The 22,824-nt window shown below is 37.4% G+C and overlaps 1 protein-coding gene across 4 annotated transcripts in view; it reads left to right on the top strand.

The window, feature by feature from the left end:
* The first annotated feature begins 8,444 nt into the window (after positions 1-8,444).
* LOC105483299 (sodium voltage-gated channel alpha subunit 7) overlaps positions 8,445-22,824 on the top strand; it is a 102,350-nt gene continuing 87,970 nt past the window's right edge. Inside the window, exon 1 of one of the 4 annotated variants that reach the window (XM_071072888.1) lies at positions 8,445-8,707. Coding sequence is in view for 1 of the 4 variants with exons in the window: in XM_071072887.1 (XP_070928988.1) it covers positions 8,914-8,947 (34 nt within the window). In the remaining 3 variants the exon portion in view is untranslated. Of the gene's footprint in view, positions 8,708-8,767; positions 8,948-15,405; positions 15,804-22,824 lie in introns of those variants that run through there. The other 3 variants (XR_011609848.1, XM_071072887.1, XM_071072889.1) reach the window with 3 other exon arrangements.

Here is a 22,824-nt window from a genome sequence, read left to right as displayed (position 1 = left end):
ACATTTGTTGCAATCAATAAAACAATGTTGAGACATAATTATTAACTAAAGTACATGGTTAATTCAGATCTCTTTGGTTTTTACCTGATGTCCTTTCTCTGTTCTTGGATCCCATTCAACTTGCCATATTACATTTAGTTGTCATATTCTTAGGCTCCTTTTGGACATGGATGTTTCCTAAACTTTCCTTGTTTTATTTCTTTAACAGTTTTGAAGAGTGCTGGGTATATTGTAGGTTGTTCTTCTATTGGAATTCGTCTGATGTTTCCCTCATTATTAGTCTGATGATAAGGGATTTTGGAGGAATATCACAGAGGTAAAGTGCGATTTTCATGATATCACATATCGAAGATACATACAAACAATATGATTTATGACTGTTGATGCTGACCTTGATCACCTGGCAGAAATAGGGTTTGTCACATTTCTTCACTTTGAAGTTAAATGTTCTCTTTGTCCTTTTTTCCCGTACATTCTTGATAATTTCCATAATTTTATTACCAAACCATTTAATAATAATAATAATAATAATAAACTCTCATAGATTAAATTTCCAAGAGCTCTTTCATATACTGCTCCTTTATGTTTTAGCTTTATTGAGGTTTAATTGAGAAATAAAAGTTACATATATTCAAGGTGTACAATGAGATCATTTAACATATATATATATTCTATAATAATTACCATGGTCAAATTAATCAACACATTCATTATTACACATAATTACTATTTGTGTGGGTGTGTGTTTGTGGTGAGGACGCTTAAGATATACTCTCTTAGCAAATTCTGACAAAAAAATAAAGTATTACTGACTGTAGTCATCATGCTGTACACAAGATCCCTAAAATTTATTCATCTTATAACTGAAAGTTTGTGCCCTTTTCCCAACATCTCCTCTCCTTATTTCTCCTATGTCCCAGCCACTGGAAACCACATTTTTACACTCTGCTTCAATGAGGTGGAGTTTTTCAGATTCCACATGTAAATGAGATCATAACAGTATTTGTCTATTCTGTTCCTTTAAAATACGGCATCCTCTTCTTGCTTCATAAATATACCTCTCTTATTTCTCATATTGGTCGTACTATGTTTGAATTTTCTTCTGTGCCTTACGATCTCTACCTCCACTAAATCACTTCTTTCAATAAGTTTGTTTCAATTTTTCTCTGCCATGCTGAAGGCATTCCTCAAATATCCAGTGATTCTTGGTTAGTGATCACTAAGAAACCAACAGGATACTCTATGTATTTATGCATATGTTTGGGAGTTTAGGAAGTCAATCTTGAGGATTAGAAGGCTTTATTCTAGGATGAGCCTGTAATCAGTTAACTTTTTTGTTGAGGACACTAAAATGCCAATATCAGTGGGTCTACCCCTATGGGTCAGGTCAGGTTTTTCAGAGGAAGACTTTAGAACAGTCCTTCTGAAATACAAAATGTGGGGACTGGATTTCTGGGTTCTGAGTAAGGGAAAGAACCTGGAGTGAGGGGAGAATCTCATGATTTAGAATACAAACTTTTTAATGTTCTTGCTTCCAGGGCAGCACTTCTCTTCATCTTCTGTGTTTAATACCTCAGATTTCAAGACTCTATAATGCAGATTTTCTAGAGAACATACTTCTCACCTTAAGTAGAGGATGAGAGCAGTAGTCAGGGTAAGTTGGAGCTGGCCTTCTGGTGGCCTAAAGATGTTCAAACAACTTTGTTTTCAGCATCCAACCTTGTCCAGTTGCAAAATAACAGGGTCTCTTCAAGGACTGAGATGCCATAGTTGTCTGTAGATAGAATTGGCTTGATTCTTACCAGTTTCACTTTTTACAGACAATTAAGTTAGACTTTCTTTGTTTTACTTTACTAAATCATTTTTAACTTTTCCATCTACATTCTATTTAATATTGTATATTTTGATGTTACAGATGTTTCATAGTTTCACTGAAAATGTAGTTAGGAATTTCTGGGGTTTGTTTTCCTTGCCTTAAATAATTGGGGAAGGAAAAAATACGTGAGAAAAATTTTGAGCCGGTGTCTTATCAAACCAAACACAAAGTGGTAGAAATAAATGAAATAATGTAACTGTGAAACCTAGTGAATTTGAGGAAATAAACTAGAATCTATTATTATAGTATTCAATCCTTCAACATGAATTCCTTGCTTCATAATTCTAATTTAGGTTAGAGGAAAGGTTTGTTGGTAAATTTGATTATGCTTTTGCAAGTTCTAAAATCTTTGAAAGTCACACATTTTTCCTAATTCAGCAGGGACATCCAGTCCAAACAGAATGTCAACTGTAGACACAGACATGGCATGACAGAAGTGTTGGTCATCCCCCCAAACTTACTGTTACCTTTATCTACCTTATTAGAAATCTCAATTTTTAGCTCTTGAAATAGGCACCAAAATAAATATGACATTACTCACCTTTCCTTGCAACCAGTTGTGTCTATGGGGTTAAGTTCTGGCTAAAAAGATATGAACTCAAGAAGGTATTAATTAATACTTCTAGTTTCCTCTATTCTATTTTTCCATTGCCTGGAATGTAAAAGTGTTGTTAATCCATCCTCATTCATGCAAGTGGGGGTTGTCCTCTAGAGGTAGAAAAACCAACAAGATTGAAAATGTCCTGATTCCTTTGTATTTTGTAGCCCTGGACTGCTTATACCTGGAATCATAGGTTTGAGAGAAATAAGTTTCTGTTTTATTCAAGCCACTATTATTTTAGTTTTTTTTTTATTACAGCAGTCAATTCTGACTTTTGCACATGGCATGCACATATTCAACTATTTCATGTATATACACACAAGTAACAATGGCACTTCTAGATAAATGACAGATTACAACTTTGTAATTATCTGTGTAATTGTATTTTATTTTTTCACTTGAAAATATACTATCCTGGGCTTCTGCCAAGCCTGACTGGGAATTACTTGAGAGAGAATTTTTGGACATGAAATTGGTAATGGAATGTATTATGGTCAGGAACATTTTGAACACAAACTCCAGATGTTCCTATGATTTTTGGAATCTGTTTTAGGGAATACAAAGTATTAAATAATACAGGTATAAAATGTCCAACTTATATTATGAGTCTGTTTTCTCAAAGAGATGTTTGACATATTTTCTCTGCTGATTTCTAATGTTAAGTCGACTTTGTTTTCTAAGATTTGTATTGACTATGCCTGACTTTGGAACATATTTGAAAAGTAGAACTGGGACAATGTGTTTACGTATATATCTTAGGAAAATCGAAACCAGTTTAGAAATGTATCAATGAATTATCAATAGTCTAGAGGGAATTTTGTCTACGTTTTTGGAAAGAGGTCCAAGTGACTCTTATCATCTATGACCTGTTCTTTCATTTCTGAGAATCCCTGAGAAACAAGTTGTTTATTTTTCTCCTCTGTGATTCGCAAACAGCTCTTCACAGTTTTTTTCACTGATCAGGTACAGATTCTTATAGTTCTGGAACTTAGGACAGGGTTGAAGATTGCAGCAAGGTTTTCTAGAGCAATTCCAAGGAACTCAAACACATGAGTATTAATAGTTAGAATCATAAGTTGAATGTTGTACACATAAGAACAATGACAAGAAACTGATTCTGGGCAGTACTGTGTTTGTGCAGGCATGTAAGGATGATAAAAAACTGAAAGGAACAAATAAGATGTATTTCTACACGTTCTCATGAGTGGGAGCTAAACAATGGGTACATATAGACACAGAGTGGAATAAAACACATTGGAGCCTACAAAAGGTGGGAACATGGGAAGGAGTAAGGGTTGAAAATTGCCTCAGGTGAGGGGTACACTGAAATCCCAGACTTCAACACAATCCATATAAGACATCTGCACTTGCAGCCCCTAAATGTATTATTTAAAAAAAAAAAAAAAAGACAATAGGTATTTGCCAGCGATACTGCCCATAGCACTTGAAAAGATAACCTGCATTTGCAAAAGAATATATGAAGTATTAAGAATATAAAAGGCCAGGCATGGTGGCTCACGCCTGTAATCCCAGCAGTTTGGGAGGCTGAGGAGGGCAGATCACTTGAGGTGAGGAGTTCAAGACCAGCCTGGTCAACATGGTGAAACCCCGCCTCTACTAAAAATACAAAAATTAGCCAGGCATGGTGGGACACGCCTGTAATCCCAGCTACTTGAGAGGCTGAAGCAGGAGAATTGCTTGAACCTGGGTGGCAGAGATTGCAGTGAGCTGAGATCATACTACTGCAGTCCAGCCTGGGCAACAGAGCCAGACTCTGTCTCAAAAAATAAAATAACAAATCATAAAATTCAAATGATTCAGAAAGACATGATTCTACAATATGGTTCACATTATATTCGTTTTTCTAGGCTTGCATTGTGACAGCGATCCAAAATCAGCCTCTATTTTATATTATCCTATAATAAAGCTATGGGAAGTATCCACTCATACTCTTGACATTGATGTGTTTGAGGTAAGAATAACCAACCCTTATTTAAATGGGCTAAAGGGAAAGTGGTATCTCCCAGGGCCTATCTGGTTCAAGTGCAGTGTGAAAGAGGAGGTCTCTTTCTTGACAAGACAGAACATTTGGGTCTAGATCTTCTACCTTCTGAATGCATTCTAAGAAGCACAGCTCCCTTTTTTGAATTTTATTTTATTTTACTTTATGTTAAATTAATAAATAATTGTATATTTATGGGGTACACTGTGATGCTTTGATTTATATATACATTGTAAAACATTGAATCAAGCTAATTAACATATCCATTGTCTCACCAGCTTATCCTTTTTTCTGTAGTGAGAATGTTAAAAAATCTATTCTTTAAGCAATTTTCAAATATGCAATACGTTATTTTTAGCTGTAGTCACCACGCAATGCAATAGATCACTAAAATGTATTCATCCATTCTAACTGAGACTTTGTACCCTTTGATCAACATTTTGTATTTCCTTCTCCCTCCCCTTCCCAACCAAGCCTCTGGAGACCACCTTTCTAGTCTCTGTTATATGAGATTGACTTTTTTAGCTCCACATATAAGTGAGATCATGTGGCATTTATCATCCTCTGCCTGGATTATTTAATTTCACATAATGTACACTAGTATCACCTTGTCTTGAATGACATAATTTCCTTCTTTGTAAAGGCTGTATGGTACTTAATTTTGTGTATATACCACATTTCTTTACCTAGTTATCCATCAATAAACATATAGGTTGCTTCCATATCTTGGCTACTGTGAATAACGCTGAATTAAAATGGGACTGCAACTATCCTTTTGACATAGCAATTTAAATTCCTTTGGATATATACCCAGGAGTGAGACTGCTAGATCATGTGGTAATTCTATTTTTAGTTTTTTGAGTTTGCCCTTTTCCAAAATGGCTGTACTAATTTACATTCCCACCAACACTGGACAGGGTTCTCTTTTCTCTACATCCTCACCCACACTTGTTATCATTCATCTTTTTGATAATGTCAGAATGAGATATCACCTCACACGTTAGAATGGCTATTATCAAAAACAGCTTAGGTTTGAGGCTGAGTGCTTTATTTCTCTGCATCCCTTGGTATTCCCCATAGACAGGACTGAACTTTCTTATTTTTACCATTTCTTTTCAGGCAGACCCATGCTGTATGTCAAGATTCTGAAGCCAAAGGAAATTCTCACACCTATATGTTATAGAAGATTTAAAGCATCCAAGCACCAGGGTTAGGCCGGGCGCGGTGGCTCAAGCCTGTAATCCCAGCACTTTGGGAGGCCGAGGCGGGCGGATCACAAGGTCAGGAGATCGAGACCACAGTGAAACCCCGTCTCTACTAAAAATACAAAAAAAAAAATTAGCCGGGCGCGGTGGCGGGCGCCTGTAGTCCCAGCTACTCAGGAGGCTGAGGCAGGAGAATGGCGGGAACCCGGGAGGCGGAGCTTGCAGTGAGCCGAGATCGCGCCACTGCACTCCAGCCTGGGCGACAGCGTGAGACTCCGTCTCAAAAAAAAAAAAAAAAAAAAAAAGAATGAAACAGACCAACAAACAATTCTCATGTTCTTTATATTACATGTGATCTATGGTCTATTCCTATAGTGAATCTCCACATTTGCACACAAAGCATAGAGTAGATTAGGTCATGCATGATGCTCAATACTTTAGCAAATATACTGGTACCTACTCTACTACATCCTCTTCTTCTAAGCCCTATTGTAGAACAGGGAATAAACAAGTATCAGCTGTCATGCAGAATGCATTCTAGTGGAACAAGACAGAAAATAAACAAATAAGCAACAGATATTTAGCATGCCAGATAAGCGCTAAGAAGAAATACAAAGCAGTTGCTAACTATGATAGGATTCAAACGGTGAAAGTGGGAATTGATAGCAGAGATGATGTGGAGAAAATGATAATCCATTAGGGATGAAATCAGAAGTTAGGCTGTTGGACGCTTCATCCAAATAGTTATTGGTATTCAAATGGATGAGAAAGATTTTAAGAAGGAAAGCAAGGGTGTGAATGGAGGGAAAGACTATCAACCACAAAATAAATCGTTAACAAATAAGAGTGTCCATAAAGGCAGAATGTGATGGCTACCATGTAGCCAGGTAGAAAAAGATGGTGCAACTGGAGAACATAGCTCCAAAGAAAGAGTTTTGGGTTTGTTTGAGTGTGTTTTGGGAGAGCTGTTTGCTTGTCTTTTTTTATACAGGGTTTCATCAACTCTGGATGTAGAGAAGTTTTTTGAGAATTGAAACATCGGGTCCATCCACACTTCTGACACTGACATCTCTAATAACAGCTCCCATTTAAACAGACTGAAAGGAAGCCAATGCCCACAGGGGCATATCTGGTTCAAGTGTAGAGTGATAGAGCCAGCTTCTCTCCTGACATGGGAGAGTATGCAGGGTCTAGAGCTTCCACCTGCTGAATACATTCCTAGAAAGCACAGTTTAGAAATATGCTTATAAAGTTCTTAAGGCAGAAATGTTGAAAACAGACTCTCCACTGCATAGTTCCTCCTGCTGAGAAACTCAATAGGGGAGGAAGGATCCTCAGCTCATTATTAGGGGCACACTAATTGCCAAAACTTTTCAGATCCCACCTGGTAATATTATATAACCATTATATAACTGTAGTGCCAAATATTTGTTCCAAAACAAATATTTGTTCCAAAACAAGAAAATGGCTGGCCAACTCAGAATATAAAACCAACACCATTGGTTTCCCATCTATTTGCCTCTCATTTATATGATTGGTTTGTACAATATCTTGGGATCAACTGCCTGTTCATTACACATTATAAAAAGCAGTACTTCTTTTTATTTTAAATATCATATTTGAACTTTGAAATATTTGATATTATTAAGTTCTTTAAATTTATATTGTGTTTGAATGTATGGAAAGGTGTGTAGAATTTTACTGGGTGAAAAGGGATATATGTGTCAGACTGCTCTAAGGGAAAGTTTTATGCTCTAGAAAATTCATTTGCATCATCACCAGAGTGTGGAGAAGAGAAGCCTGCAATCAGTCAGTTGTCCATTAAAAAGAAATCAAGTGAATGTTTGATGCTACAAAATAATTGTTGTTAATTTTTAGATGTGACCAGGGTATTGAGTTAAAATCTTAAGAAGTTCTTATCATTCAGAGACATATGCTGATATATTTTTGAAGTAAGTGATGTGATGTGTGCACAAAATAGGGTGACAAAATGAAGGTTCTGTGGTGTGGCCTTTGGGAAGAAGGTCCAACCCCTCTTGCCTTCACTCCCAAACTAAACTGTATTGCCGCAGTTCTCTAAAGTAAACATAATTTTTCCTCTGTCCCTCGTGTTTCAAATCACTAGAGTGGGAAAGCGATCCAGAGTACAAAGCAGCTCCAGCCGACTCTTGACTCTTTCCTAAAAACAGCTACACACAGACTCACACGACAACAACAAGATTACAAACTCTTAGCTACAGCAATGCCCAGATTTGAATGCTGCAGGCTGACAATTGCCCCTCTAAGTTCTGCTGGACCACCTAGGCAAGGGGAGAGAGAATACAACTGGAGGTTAAAGAACCAGAGTACCAGAGTTTGCTGTCTTCCTCTCCTCTCCCTCATTTTCACTCTCCCTTCCCCCCCAACTTAGCTGCACCGCGCTCTTCCTTTTCCTCTCCCCCTTGGCTGTTCCCTAGCCCCTTCATTCCCTCAGGCTCTGAAGACCCTCTCCCCTCTTCCCCTCCTCATCAACCCCCACTCCTCTTCCTCCCTCCCTTCCCGGCAGCGGCTGGAGGAGACGCCACAGCTGCTGCTGTTACTGCCGCTGCAGCAGGTCTCTGTCAATATCACCCGGCCACGCGCGATCTGGATGCTGAAGTCGCGCACTGGCCTGGAGATGAGGGCGGGGGAGAGAGTGGAGTGGCCGGGAGAGGGGAGGGAGGAGTGGAAAGGAGACGAAAACAGCTTCCAAGCAGCGGGCGCGGCTCAACTGGACATCTGGGCAGGAGAGGTCTCCGGGTGAGCGGCTGGAGAGCCGCCCCAGGGAGTCGGTGTCTAACTGGAAATTTAGTGGGCCCATTTACTGCAGAGCCGCAGCTGGTGAGGGCAGACGCCAGCCTAACAGCAGCTTCTCCACAACTAGAACTCAGAAAACCCGAGAGATCCGTGGAGAAAGAGAAGCCCAGGAGGAGGAAAGGGCTCCAAGGAGCCCTGCTCCTGAAGATTCCCTCAGGCACTGGTGGAGACCTGTCGCTTCGTAGCAAGTAAGTGCGTTTTTCTTGCTGCTGTGTCCTTAATGGTGATAGCCGCTATCTGCTGCCAGCCTTTCCCAGCCACTCCCACCTGCCCCATCCCATACACACCCTTAGGGTTCCCAGCAGGAGGATAGAGATTTTAAATTTTGAACGTGCATTGAGAGAGTTACTTCAAGAGTACACTTCAAGAGCAGCCGTAGTCTGTGGGCGTTTGCATGGCATGTGCAGTCAGTTTTCTAATTCCATCAGGTAAGCTTTTGAAACCAACATTCTCTGTTAGTGTAAAATTCTAGACACCCTATATGACGATGACTTACATTACATGATACAATGATAGTATAAAATGGAGGAAAGGTTATGCAGATTGGTGTACACTTCTAGGAATCCTATCTCTTATTCTAAATAACAGAGATTTCAAGACTGATTTTCCCAAAAGAATAGTCAGTATAAAAGTAGAGGCATTGATGTGATTGGAAGCAGCGTGGTCGATTTAGTCAGTTGGGCGTTTTGGTATTGACTAGATCAACAGAGATATGGTGGTGGTGGTTGTTTTTGCATTGTTTTGCTCTATAAAATGTGTATCTTCTGGAGGTTTTCTTTTACAAGTGATAGTGTGACTGATTGTATTAGCTTCAAAACTTATGACTTTGGTCAAAACAAGACAAATGATGAGCGCATGTGGAATGACACACCGATGGGCCCCTTTCATTAATGAAAATGATGGGTTCCGGTTTGGATATTGGACTGAAAAATATCTTGAAATGGGAGAGAGTTTGGGTGGGTGATGCTTCTTGGGGATACTTTCCCCCACTGCTGTTCATTCAGGAAAGCAGTTTATGACAAAGTAGAAGGAAACTGGGCCCTGTAATAAACAGAATCCTGGGAACCATACCTGCTATGACTAGCCTTAATTAAAGATTCTATAATCCAACTGCTGTTTTTACAAGACAGACCTGTAAGGAGTGATTTGCTGAGGCTACCTGGCAATCAGTAATTGAGCGGGAAGTCCAATGAAGAAGTCTTTGAGATTTAGAACTATAAAACTTGATTTCAATTTGGGTACACATTAACCCAATTATTTAACTTGAATAAGCTTTATTTTCTTTATTTATAAATGACACTCAAAAAGTCTTGATAAAAACTAATTGACAGGGATGATATAAAGGGTTTATGAAAGTAATATGTATAACTGTTGATTGCATAAGGGATTATTCTGTGTATTTATCTGCTTCACTATGCTGGTTTTCCTTCTAAGTCTGATTCAATATAAGCATACAGAGGACTTTGACATGCAGCTCTAGAATGCACTAGAGGAAGTGAAATTCTAATCCATTTCTTGCCACCTGTACAGTTTAAAGCATATTCTAATCTGAAAGCCTTTATCCTCAAAAAAGTGAAAAGTGTGTGCTTTGGATAGCTTTGCATATTTAAATACCTTGTAATATTCTCCAAATATGCTTTACCCTCTCTCTTTCTGTTTTTTGTTTTAAATTTGATTTTAGATGTGTAGTTCTGTTTTCTGGGGATGAAGCCATCACGTATATTGGATATTGCTGAATGTATTTGGTCCATTACTTAACATAGGAGAAATCAAAGTTTAGGCATAAATACTCTACTCTTGACTGCAGAGATTAATTAAAGTCTTGCACCTGGGGGATAGGTACTGTGAGTCCCTTCTTTCCCATGGATATGTTTAAAGTAATAGAAGAAAGACCTCAATTTGAACATGGGCTCAGGAAAAGGGGTCAACAGATCCCAGATGGCACACAACCCTTAGACCTGCTGCTGCATATCAGTCTCCACTGGAGAACTGGAGGCAGAGCCAAGCACTTCAAAACTGGACATTCTGAGATGGTTTGGTAGGGGATATATACTCTCACTGATTTTCCCAAAGTAGGATAAATACCTGTCTAAAGCATACTAGAAATAAAAATAACAGTATTTTCCCCAATCCCTTACTCAGGGATTGGGAAATCGACACTCCAGCCCTAGATCTCATTAGGTTGAGATATGCATCACAACTGGGGTATTCAGAGATTGACTCACCATCTATCTACCACCTTAGGCTCCCTCCTGAAAGCTTATGGTAGAGGCATTGGAGTAAAAGGGACATTCTTGATTTCTGGGAGTCTGATCCCATTATTTCCACTAACCATTTTCAGTATTTGTCAGTGTGAGAAGAGCATCTATAACCTCTGCCCACCCCTACCCCCACCCCAGATATCAGCAATGCACAGTCACCCATTGTCACATGAGAAAATCTTGTACAAACAGATATCACTTTTCTTTTCCCGCGTTGGTTCCTTCTCTTCTATTAGTGAGGACTAACCAACCAGACAAGTGAGGTCTCATTGCAGCAACATGGAAAGAGGGAGCCTTTGAGGTTAAAGATAAGATTTCATCTGAGGGCTTCAGAGGTTATTTTTCAGTTGGTGAGTATTTCCTGACCCAGCTGAGATTATCATTTACATACATTTGTTCAATTATTGTTTATTACAAATGAGGCTCCATCTTCTTATATTCCATCCTGGAATCCCTAGCAAACAGGTATCCCTGTTGTCTCTGCAGTATTTGTAATTGGCTTGACTCAGCCTGGTGCTGGATAAGGATAACCAGCTCAATGGACGGCTCTGATGGTGGTGTGAGTCAGGTGCCACACTGACTGCCTAGACATCAAAGAGCTTGATAGAAATGCAGAATCTGGGGCCCCACTCATGGAAATTCTGCCTAGAAAGGTCTGATAGTATGATAGGGCATTTGGTTTTAAACTACAACAGGAGGTGATACTGGTTTGGGGGCCCTAGACCCTGGGTGAATATATTGTGTTGAGTAGAATAGTCTGTCTCTTCTATTTTAAATGCTAAGGTGAGGCTTCCAGTCCACCAGCTGCTCACCCTCTGAGTTCTCCCAGAGGCGACATGGTCTAAGCACTTGATTACAGGTTCTTGCCCATATCTACTCTCTTTCTCTGGCCCTGGGGCTCTATGTTGGACATTTTTGCCCAACTCAGAGTGAGATAAAAACTAAATTATGCTCACCCTAATATGTTTCAAGGCACCTCTCTAGTTTCTCTCCAATTCGAGAAGGGGATAGACATCTGTATTTTTGGTTTCACATTAAGCTTTTGGGAGTGTTGCGGGGAGGGTGGGTTGGAATCCTGGAAAAACATACAGACATTTTTGGAGTTGTTGGAAGCAGAGGTAAATAGCCAGTTCTAAGAAGCCTCCAGGGTTTCAGTAAATGTGCCAGTTCTAGATTTTTTTATTTCAGAAAATGCCTGGATCAAAAACTTTTAAGAATTATAATCCAAACAAATGGCAGTGCAAATGACAGAGTCTCCTTTTTTAAAAGTCTGAATAATGTTCCCTTGTGTATATAAACTACATTTTCTTTATCTATTCATATGTTGATGGATACTCAGGTTTCTTCCATATCTTGGCTATTGTAAATAATACTGCAGCAAACATGGGAGAGCAGATATCTCTTCGACAAACTAATTTCAGTTCTTTTGAATACACATCATTTGTGACAACATGAATGAACCTGGAAGACATTATGCCAAGTGAAATATTCCAGGCATTGAAAGACAAGTACCGCATGATCTCATAGATATGTGAAATCTAAGAAAGACAAATTCTTAGAGGTAGAGAGTAGAATGGTGCTTTCCAGAGACTGGGGGTGAGGGGGTGAATGGGGAAAGGAAAGATGTTGGTCAAAGTGTGCAAAATTTCAGTTAGAGAGGAGGCATAAGTATAAGTGCTCTATTGAACAGCATGGTGGTGATAGTTAAATAATAATGTGTTGTATATTTCAAAATCCTAAAAGAATAGATTTTAAATGTTTCCACTACAAAGATAAGTTTGTGAGATAGTGGGTATATTAATTAGCTTGATATAATCATTTCACAATGTGTGTGTATACGTACATATATATATACACTATATATATATATATAAAATAGCATCACCTTGTATCCCCTAAGTATATATAATTACTATTTATCAATTAGAGATAAAATAATTTTTAAATGGCAGTGCATATTTATGCTTTTGAGAAAGTTGCTTACTTACCACTTTCTTTTGCAAGATAACATATTCTAGGAATTTGTTGGCTGAAATTGTCAGAGTGAGAAAGTTGAGTCTAGAATTAAGTGGACATATTGAAGAATAGAACCTGAAGCCAAAATGGACTGACTTGGAAGCAGAACATAGCTGCAGTCAGAATCCAAGGAGAAAGTAGCAAAAGTCAATTAAGTCAGCCTTAATAAACTGTTTGCCACAGACAAGTAAAAAAGTAGGCATCAGATAATCAACTCCAAATGGGAGGTAACCAACCCAAGTGAAAAAAATAATCCAAAAGCAAAATCCAAGTGGGTTGAAGTCAAGAGGTATTTAAAGAACGTTTATTCACACAGATGGCTGCAAAATTTCAAGTGGATTGATGTCATTTTAGTCAAGCTGTCCTTTATTCCTCAAATTTCAGTGTGCAAATTTTCCATTTCTGGGCTTTGATAATACATATACATGGTGAGTTATGTTCAAGTAGTATAGAAATATTAACTGGAAAGCAACAGAATCCTCTGACACCTTTTTGGACTCTTTCTGTAGATGTAACCACTTTACTCATGTCCAGAGGGGAAAACATTATGCACATGCTAACATATACAACTTTGTGTATATAATCATTATACAACATTTTATTCAAAGGTGAATGGTGCAAGTTGTTCTCAACTTTACATTTTCACTTAGTAATTGATTTGGTGAAACTTTCCATATGAGCACAGGCATATCCATCTCATTCCTTTTTGTAACTAACTAGTATTCCATGATAGCAATGTACTAGAATTTTTGTTATTAGATCCTTAGGGTAGATATTTTATTTCTACTCTTTGGAGTTAAAAGTATTATGTTATTATAAACATCCTTGCAAATATGACTTCTCAAACTTCAGCAAGGATTTCTACATGGCAGCTTAATTGCTGAGCCAAAGAGTACACGAAACTTTATTTAAGAAACTGTTGGTCGGGCGCAGTGGCTCACACTTGTAATCTCAGCACTTTGGGAGGCCTAGGTGGGCAGATCACCTGAGGTCAGGAGTTTGAAACCAGCCTGGCCAACATGGTGAAACCCCATCTCTACTAAAAATACAAAAATTAGCTAGGTGTAGTAGCACGAGCCTGTAATCCCAGCTACTCAGGAGGCTGAGACAGGAGAATCCCTTGAATCAGGGAGGCATAGGTTGCAGTGAGCCGAGGTTGTGCCACTGCTCTCCAGCCTGGGCGACAGAATGAGACTCCGTCTCAAAAAAAAAAAAAAAAAAAAAAAAAAAAAGGAAACTGTTGACAAGTAGCCTTTTAAAAAACTGCGCCAAGTAATATTCTCACCTGCACTGTGTGAGGGTAGCCTTTGCCTCCGTATCCCAGCCTGTAAATGGTCATATTCATTGAGATGAATCTCAATTATGTCTCTACAGAGTTAGACTATTAAAATTACTGATTGAGTAATTTTATGTATATCCTTTAGAATTTTGTTAGCTTCAGTCATCTTTCCTCATAGGTTTCTGCTTCCTAGAAGTCAATGATAAAATTTTCATAGCCTTCCATAAAAATTTTAAAAAGAAATGCATTTAATATCATTTGGTATGTAAACCCTGAGGGGAAAAGCATTCTAGTCAGAAAGCTCTATGGGAAAAGGCCCTGCATTAGAGAATTTAGCTGTAATCATTATGGAATGTGAGAAAGATGAAATATAAGCCATAATGTATCTATTAAGTGCAGTCAAATTGCCCAAACCAACAAAAATGTCAATATAAGTTGGTCACTAAATTGCTAAATTGGTCAGCAGGTATGAGTCTTAAATTCTCAACAATACAGATTATATACAATGGTTGCATTAACTCTGTATCTTTACTTATGCAAATGGTACCTTCTAATCCCGAGTTAACTTAGCCTTATTGTCATCACTGCTTTGGTTTTATACCTATCTAAATGTCATTGGTGCAATAGGCATGATACATTGTCCATATCTGATATACAGCATAATTGTTTCAAAGTAGCTTGAAAACAACTAAGTGAGAAGTCATTTTATCCTTATCTCCTGCTGCACACAGAATGAAATTGGCATTTGCAATATTATCCTCAGTCTATTGATCCACTGTCCTTACTTTTTTGTTTCATTTTTCTTAATTGATATTATCTTGCTCTATGGTCTACATTCTTAAATGTGAACCTCAATCCTTTTGGAATGCATTAAGAATATATATATTTGATATAGAATAGAACATTCCACAATTCTATCTGGCAAAGCTAATCTAACATTTGTTTTATCTCCCCTAGGATCAACTCCATTTTCTCAAAAAGCAGAGAGATTGATTCTTTAGGTGCTGCATTTTCAATTCCCTAAGATGGGAATAAATGGAAGTGAGGAGGCTGTGCCTGACCTGGGCAGTCATCTCCTACAGATGGAGAATCTGTCTCCACAGCTTGAGTGCATTCCTGGCAGGCTGTGCTCTAGAAATAAAACTGATGGACAGGGGAAACAATTGGGAATTGTGAGTAAGGAAGAAGAAAAACACTGACTTCTGGCATTCCTTTTCTTCCCCGTCCTTCATTGTCTAAGAAGATGCAGCTGCAGTTGCTGTTACGAAATGCTGTTGATGCAGCCTCTTGCATGGGAACGGGGCTCTCTAGAGAGAGCATTCGCTCACTGATTGAGTGGCCATGTAATTTATCATCCAACTCAGGATGTTTTTGAAAAGGAAAGGATGTAATTAATAGTTAATCCTCAACAACAGGCATAAACCCAAACTGCCCCCAAGTAACCTAGAACTTTAGGCCACATTACTTAAACATGAGATTGGATGGGTTGGAAAGGAGAGGACAGAGTGGAAGGGAAAAGAGAGTTGTTATCCTGGAGGTGGGTGGGAGCCACGGGCAAAGGTGAATGTCCCAGTTGTGTTTTTTGATTTCAAACTTTAGAGCTGTTTTGCAACAGGTCCTCCACCATGTGAATGCCAACATTGCAAGGTCATTAGAGCTGAGGGAAAACCAGTGCCCAAAGATACGAAAAGAGTGTGGATCTTCTGGAGAAGGGCTGTTGCTGAACAGGTATATTTGTCTCAGCAACTCCTGTATATGCTTTATCTCTCATGCTCAGGCTATCAGATGAGAAAAAACAAACAAGAAAATGTAATGATGTGTCTGCTTGCTTTATAAAGGTGGTTGGGTGAAGCTTAGCTATCAACCAAGGCATCCTTCTGCCTAGCAGTCTGCATCAGATTCATCTCAATGGGCTGCAGCACAAGCTATTCTGAAATAGTCTGTCTGGATTGGGCCACTGGCTCCTAGATTTTCAATATTATCCGCAGGAGATTTCTGATATGCAGTTCAGAGCTTGCATGATTGAAATCACTTGTACTGAGATTGTCTTTATCTATAGCTCTCAGGACCAGCGTGTTAACCAGAAGTCACCATCCTCTCATCTTCTCTGTCCTCTTAGAAGCTCCAGGACTTGTGAACTGCAGATTTGACACGGTCACATCTAGTCAACCTTCCAGGGTCTGGTACATTGTTGAAGGTTTTGTGTCTATCTGAATCTAACACTGAGCCAGACTTGGTGCTAGAGGTTTATGAGTGACCTTATATGACACTGTTTAGAACTCTTCTGTCTATTCACTGATTTAGGGTACCATTTGTGGATCTATGAGCTTAGTTCCACTGCTGAGGAGAAGCTGGCAACAGTGAAGGGTCAAGGAAATCTACAGATTAAGGCTAACCACAGATTAAGAGGATACTCAAGGAGGTCAGCTAGTTCTGAGAGGTCCTCAAGAGTCCCAGGGATGTCCTAGTTCTGGAATTTTTTAAACAGAAGTTGAGAGATCAGGTCTTGCATCTCAGGGGACCATTTTGTATCAAAGACCTCAGGATGAAGGGCAAGTTATAGTCTGGTTGCATCATACAGCCTCCTTTGTATTCCTCTGAGAAGCAGCACAGCCTACTTTTCTTCACTTGTTGAATCCTAACGTGGCCACTAGCCAGGAATTTTTGGTCAAGGATTTAACAGACTGGATCCACTAGAAATAGAATTCCAGGACAGTCCTGGCTCCCTTACAACTTGCTCTTTTTGATGAGATAACAAAGGATAATTTAGAGTTATAGAGGCTTATTTTGCAAAGCAGTGGAAGTTTTGAGAACATCTGGAGAAATTGGGAACACTGAGTTCTGTAGAATGTGGGGGTCAACCACTTTCCCAGGGCTACTGGTAGGGAATCAAAGATCTTTACTGTTTTGAAGCTTCAAGCAGCAACATTTTAGGCAGAACCAGCTTTACTTTTTATTCCTAGAAACCTCCCTTTCTATTGCCTTTATCACTGTCATACTCACATTTCTCAGTGAGTCAGGAGACCCTCAAAAAGATCTTATTCCCAGTGATTCGTGTCCTTTTCTAGTGTTTCAACTGCCACTAAGCCTTCCTTATGCTCATTGATCTTAGCATATTTACAATCAAATGTGACAGTGTGATTTGCTTTGGTTATCTGGCACTGTTTGTGGACTTCTAATCCTATTGTGTCTGTTGACTCTCATTCTGAAGCTTAATGTCCTAAACTGTTCCTTCCCTCAAGAAGAGAGCTATTAATTGTCCCATATTATTGGGAGATTTAACACATAATCTGTAGAACCAGACCCACCAGTGTTTGAGATGATTTTAATTCCAGTCTCTGTTCCTCTTGAAACTAATCATTTTAAGAGATTAACAAGGTAAGACTTGGTTCTTATTTGTTTACAAGTCTGTATCCATTGTCCATAAATGTAGTGACTATACTTTATTATTTCTAGTGTATTGCTGCCTGGTAACATACTTGGCACTCAATAAGTACATGTTCCACAAATGATTGCTCAACAAATGAATGTCAAACTTAACAACTGTAGATAAGCTTATTGCCAAATATAACCCGCAAGAATAATCTCTTAAAGAAAAATTACAGCTTTTTAATATATCTGAAATAAAAATGTTAAAATATATAATTATAAAAATTAATGAATATGATTTTATTATGGAGAGACTTACTTCTTCACAACTTCTTTCTGCAAGATAGCATATTCTAATAATATGTTTCAAGGGTCCTGCGACAGATTAGGACAAGAGATATAAGAATGGATAGAGTTACTTACACAGTCTAGAAATCAAAAGCCAGCCTAAATCCTAGAACTGGGATCCAAAATAGATGAATCCTAGGTCAGGCAGAGAGATTGAGGAGCCTTAGGCAAAACTGCTGAACTGTGGGCAGAACACAATTGTAAGGAATCTAAAGATTAGAGCCATACATCGAAGTTATTAAGTTGTAAAAGAGTTGAACAATCTCTGTGGCAAGAAAAGGAGTTGGAGTAAAGAAAGTCATAGCCACACTAGAGTAAAGAAATGCAAATACAAAAAGTATCTGCCTGGGCACGGTGGCTCACGCCGGTAATCCTAGTACTTTAGGAGGCCGAGATGGGTGGATCACCTGAGGTCAGGAGTTCAAAATCAGCCTGGCCAATATGGTGAAACCCTGTCTCTACTAAAAATGCAAAAATTAGCCAGGCATGGTGGTGGACACCTGTAATCCCAGCTACTCAGGAGACTGACGCAGGAGAATTGATTGAGCCCAAGGGGCGGAGGTTGCAGTGAGCAGAGATGGCACTATTGCACTCCAGCCTGGGCAAAAAGAGCGAGACTCTCTCAAAAAAAAAAAAAAAGAAAAAAAAAAAAAAAGAATCCAAGACTATAAATGAGTTATGCAACAAATAGGGTCAAGCCTTAGCCAGTATTGAAGACTAGAGCTTGAATACTCACAGCAGTACATGACTGTTTTTTATTGGATGTTACATCCGTCCATCTGACTGCCTCTCAATCTTCCCACAGATAAACAGTTCTGCTCTTGGGACTTTAAGTCATTGAGTAATAATTATGACATGTTTCAGATTACACTTAGAATGAAAAGTGATATCATCAATTTCTTCTAAACCTGAGTGGAGTCTGGGAATCTAGAGAGAAGCATGCTATGCCTTATTTATCCAGCAGTCATCATCCATCAATCTCTACCCTTCAAGCTACAGCTCAGGACAAGAAAATACTGGGGCATCAGGTTGGCGGGGGTGAGGCATGCAGAAGGAAGAGAGTTTCTTAACAGCAAAACGTTTGACAGCGTGGTTGATTTTTTGTTGTTGTTTTTGGGCATCATGGATGTCACTTGCAGTCTACTATTATGGTCTTTATGGGTTGCAGGTTACAGACATTTGTTAGAAGATGAAGCAAATATGAACAAGCAACTCAAAATTAGCAAGATTAAAATCTTAAAATGATGAGAAAGGACATACAAATATATAAAGCAAGAAAGAATGTAAAAAGCAGAGCCCTTTGAGTTTAAAAATAAGAATGTTAAAATGTGACAGATTATCATTGTAATTTATTATTATTATTATTATCATTTTGAGTTATCAGTAAAAGAAAATTAATTCTGCATATCCTCTATTAAGGTAATATTTCCACTAAAAAGATGGATAAAAATAAAAATACAGTGCTTTAAAGGATTAGAACTAGTCATACCTAATGTTTCTTGAGTGCATAGTACCTGGCAGGCATTGTGCTAAGTGCTTTATATGTCTTAACTCATTCAATATTAATATTAATCTATGAGGTAGGTACCGTTATTATTTCCATTTTATAGAGGAGGAAGCTAAGGCATGGAGAGGTTAAACACCTTGCCTAAGGTTACAGTTAGAAAATGATAAAGCCCAGATTTGAATCCAGACAATTTTGCTCCATAATTAAATCTTTTCCCCAAATATTTATGATAAAATATTTCAAACACCTAGAAAAGTTGGCAGAACAGCAAAGAATAACTATATTCTCAATAACTAGTGTCTTCAATTATTATTTTGTATTTACTTGACCATATATCTTTCCCTGTGTCCATCCCTCAAACCATGCATCAATTCTTATTTTTTGATACTTTTCAAAATACATTGCAAACCACAGTAAATCTTATACGTAAACACTGTGTGATTCATATAAGTAACTAGAATTCAGTATTCGTTTGTTTTTTTGAAGTTAAAGTAAAAGCACAAATCTGAAGTGTACTATTTTATCATTTTGACGAATGTGTGCACCGGTGTGCTACAAGTCGCTAACAGGATATTGAACATTATCATTACCACAGAGATCATCACACCTTCGCAGTCAATTCCTACCCTACTCCCAAGATTAGCTTGCTCTCTTCTAGCACTTCATATAAATTGGATCATATAGTTTGTAGTCTTTGATATAAGACTTCTTTCACTCAGCACAATGTTTTTGTCACTCATTGTCATGTGTATTAGTAGTTCATTGATTATTTTGCTAATTTTATTCTATTGGATAAATAGACTTCCATTTTTATTTTTATAAATCTATTCTCATCTTGATGGACTATTTCCGGTTTTGGGTACTTATGCTTTAAAAAAATATATTCCCATATATTTATTATTTTTCATTCTCTTCATTCCTTCTTAAACATAGAAATTTCCATCTGAAATATGTGAAAATATATTTATTTTGTCTTCATTCTTGGAGTATTTTTTCTGTATGTAGAATTCTAGTTTTAAATTTCTTTTTCCTTTGACACCTTAAAGATATTGTTATACTGTCTTCTGGTTTCCTTTTTATTTTCTGCTAAGAAGGCAGTGATCATGCTTAATCAGTATTTCCTAATTTATAATGTGTCATTTTTTCCAAATTTTTTCAAGATTTGACTGTGATATACCTTACTACTATATGAGCCATGTGACTTAAAACATGTATTATGATGATATATAAAATCTTTAGCCTTCTAGATTAGATTTTTAAATCATAAATTATAATAGGTAGGTGCTTTTCAATATGCTACCCTTGTAATCACTCCATAAAGAATTTCACACATTTTGCAGATGCACATAATCTTTTTATTTCTCTGTTTCAGCTATTTATATATTTATATAACCATACAACCATATTCTATATATACATTAATATACACACTCATATGTACATAAATATACCTATTTATATTTGCATGTAAAACATGTACACGTACATACAGTTTAATTACATATATTAACCTCCAGATTTATATTTCCAATATCTGAATTGTTCTTTTAGTTGTTTCACATGTACCTCAAACTCACCAAAAAATAAAAGACATTATCTTTCCCTAATTTCTAAGCCGATGCTTTCCCCATAGTCCATATTCTTTATATGAATGACTGTCAGTCATACAAGCCAGATTATATAGCCTTCACTATGAGAACCCATTATCTATGTAGAAACTTAGAAACAAGCTATTAGTCTTTTAAAAAAATTTATTAAGATATCGAGACACATTATTTCCCAGTTAACACTTGTTTCTATTTTTAAGTCATTCTATATGTATTTAACTTTAAAATTCAATATAGTTACAGAATAACAAAAAATAATAGTAGTTCCTTTTAAGGATGAACTATAATCTTTTTTAGTGGCTGCACCTGAGATACCTGTTGACTGTTTCTCATGTATAAAAATTACACTACTGTGAACATATTTGAGTGCATAAATTGGTTTGACATTTGTACCCAAGGGTCAAGTCTCTGTTGCTTGAATCGCTAGGATAAAGTGTAAACACTTTTATTTATAAACAGTACCAGATTTCCTCTTAGAATAATTATACTATTTTATATGATCAAAAAAAGTTTGAGTGTTTTTTTCATACCCTAATCAGCACTTTACTTCATTAAACTAAGATTTCCATTTTAAATTATTAAAAATAAATTTATATATGATTGATTTTATAAGTTTTGTTATTTTAAATTTAAATTTTATTTTACATTTACATAGTCGAGCCATCTGGAATTTATTTTAATGTAAGTAGTACATGGAGCCAGGGATAATGAGAACTGCCCACTTCCGAACCTTCCTGTAGGTGTTCCACAAACAATGCAGTACAACAAGAAAAACAAATACAATATAATATGTACACAAAACTATGCAACTGAATATAACAAACCTACACAAAACCCACACTATCCGCATAACTAAAAGACAGCGAATACTCAATCTTTAAAATGCCTGTAAAAGAAAAGTAAACCCAAATTAATTTGAACTATATCTTATGCTCCAAAGCCTTTATGAAAATCGGGACATAGAAGAGAGAAAAAGTGATTGGTGGGAACTAACACTGATTCAGTGACTGATAGAATGTCCACCTAAGTGTGAATATACCAATGAAAAAGCATTTTTTACAAGCTTCCCTCTATCAGTTATTGAATATCTTCGATTTCTCCACTTTCTTCTGAAATAAACTAGTCAATTGTTATGTAGATTCCATATTATACTAATACTTCAAATTATGCTTAATCACAGTAACAAAATTGGCATGGGGAAATGAAATTATGTGATAAACTAAAACTACTACCTGTGCTCAGACAGGTACTAAGATGTAGCCAAGACCACAGCCAATGTCAAATGACAAAACCAGTCCAGTGGACATAAATAATACTTCATCCTAAAACCACCAAAAATGTCACACTGGAGACAGCTGTAGGCTCCATTGATATTACTGCTTCCCAAATTGCTACTGAAGCTTCTGTTTCTCTTGCAAAAATGGATTATCCACTCCCCTCTTATTTTGTGTTTTTAGATCTAAATTCAAAATTTTGAGTTGGTTCATTGATTGGATTGGCCAGTCATGTGTTCACCTCTTATATCCATAAGAAGCTGGTCAAGTTATTATCTGATACTTTCTTTCACTTCTATTGCAGTAGGTCTCCAACTGCAATTCCTACAATAATGAGTTCCCTAAATCCAGACAGTGGATTACCATGCTAGGCAGTACTATGTCCCCTTTAAATTAATGTCCTCTATTCTTGCTCACCTTCGGTTTTACAAAACAGAAAATGTTTTACTTTGACAACATTTACCTAAAGAAAATTTCTAGACACTCCCAACTTACATCAACCTGTCAGCTACTCAGTTGTGCATGTTGGTGGCTAAACTATCCCAGTGAGCTCGCTGGTTTTTGGACGTTTCTAAAGTAGCCATACAGAAGTATCAATTGTTTACACTTGCCCCCCAAAAGTATATATCATATGTATTTTTGCA

This window comes from Macaca nemestrina, chromosome 11 (assembly GCF_043159975.1).
Source record: "Macaca nemestrina isolate mMacNem1 chromosome 11, mMacNem.hap1, whole genome shotgun sequence".
Taxonomy (NCBI): Eukaryota; Metazoa; Chordata; class Mammalia; order Primates; family Cercopithecidae; genus Macaca; species Macaca nemestrina.
The sequence above is the reverse complement of the archived record's forward strand: the minus strand, read 5'-3'. Positions and strand labels throughout refer to the sequence as shown.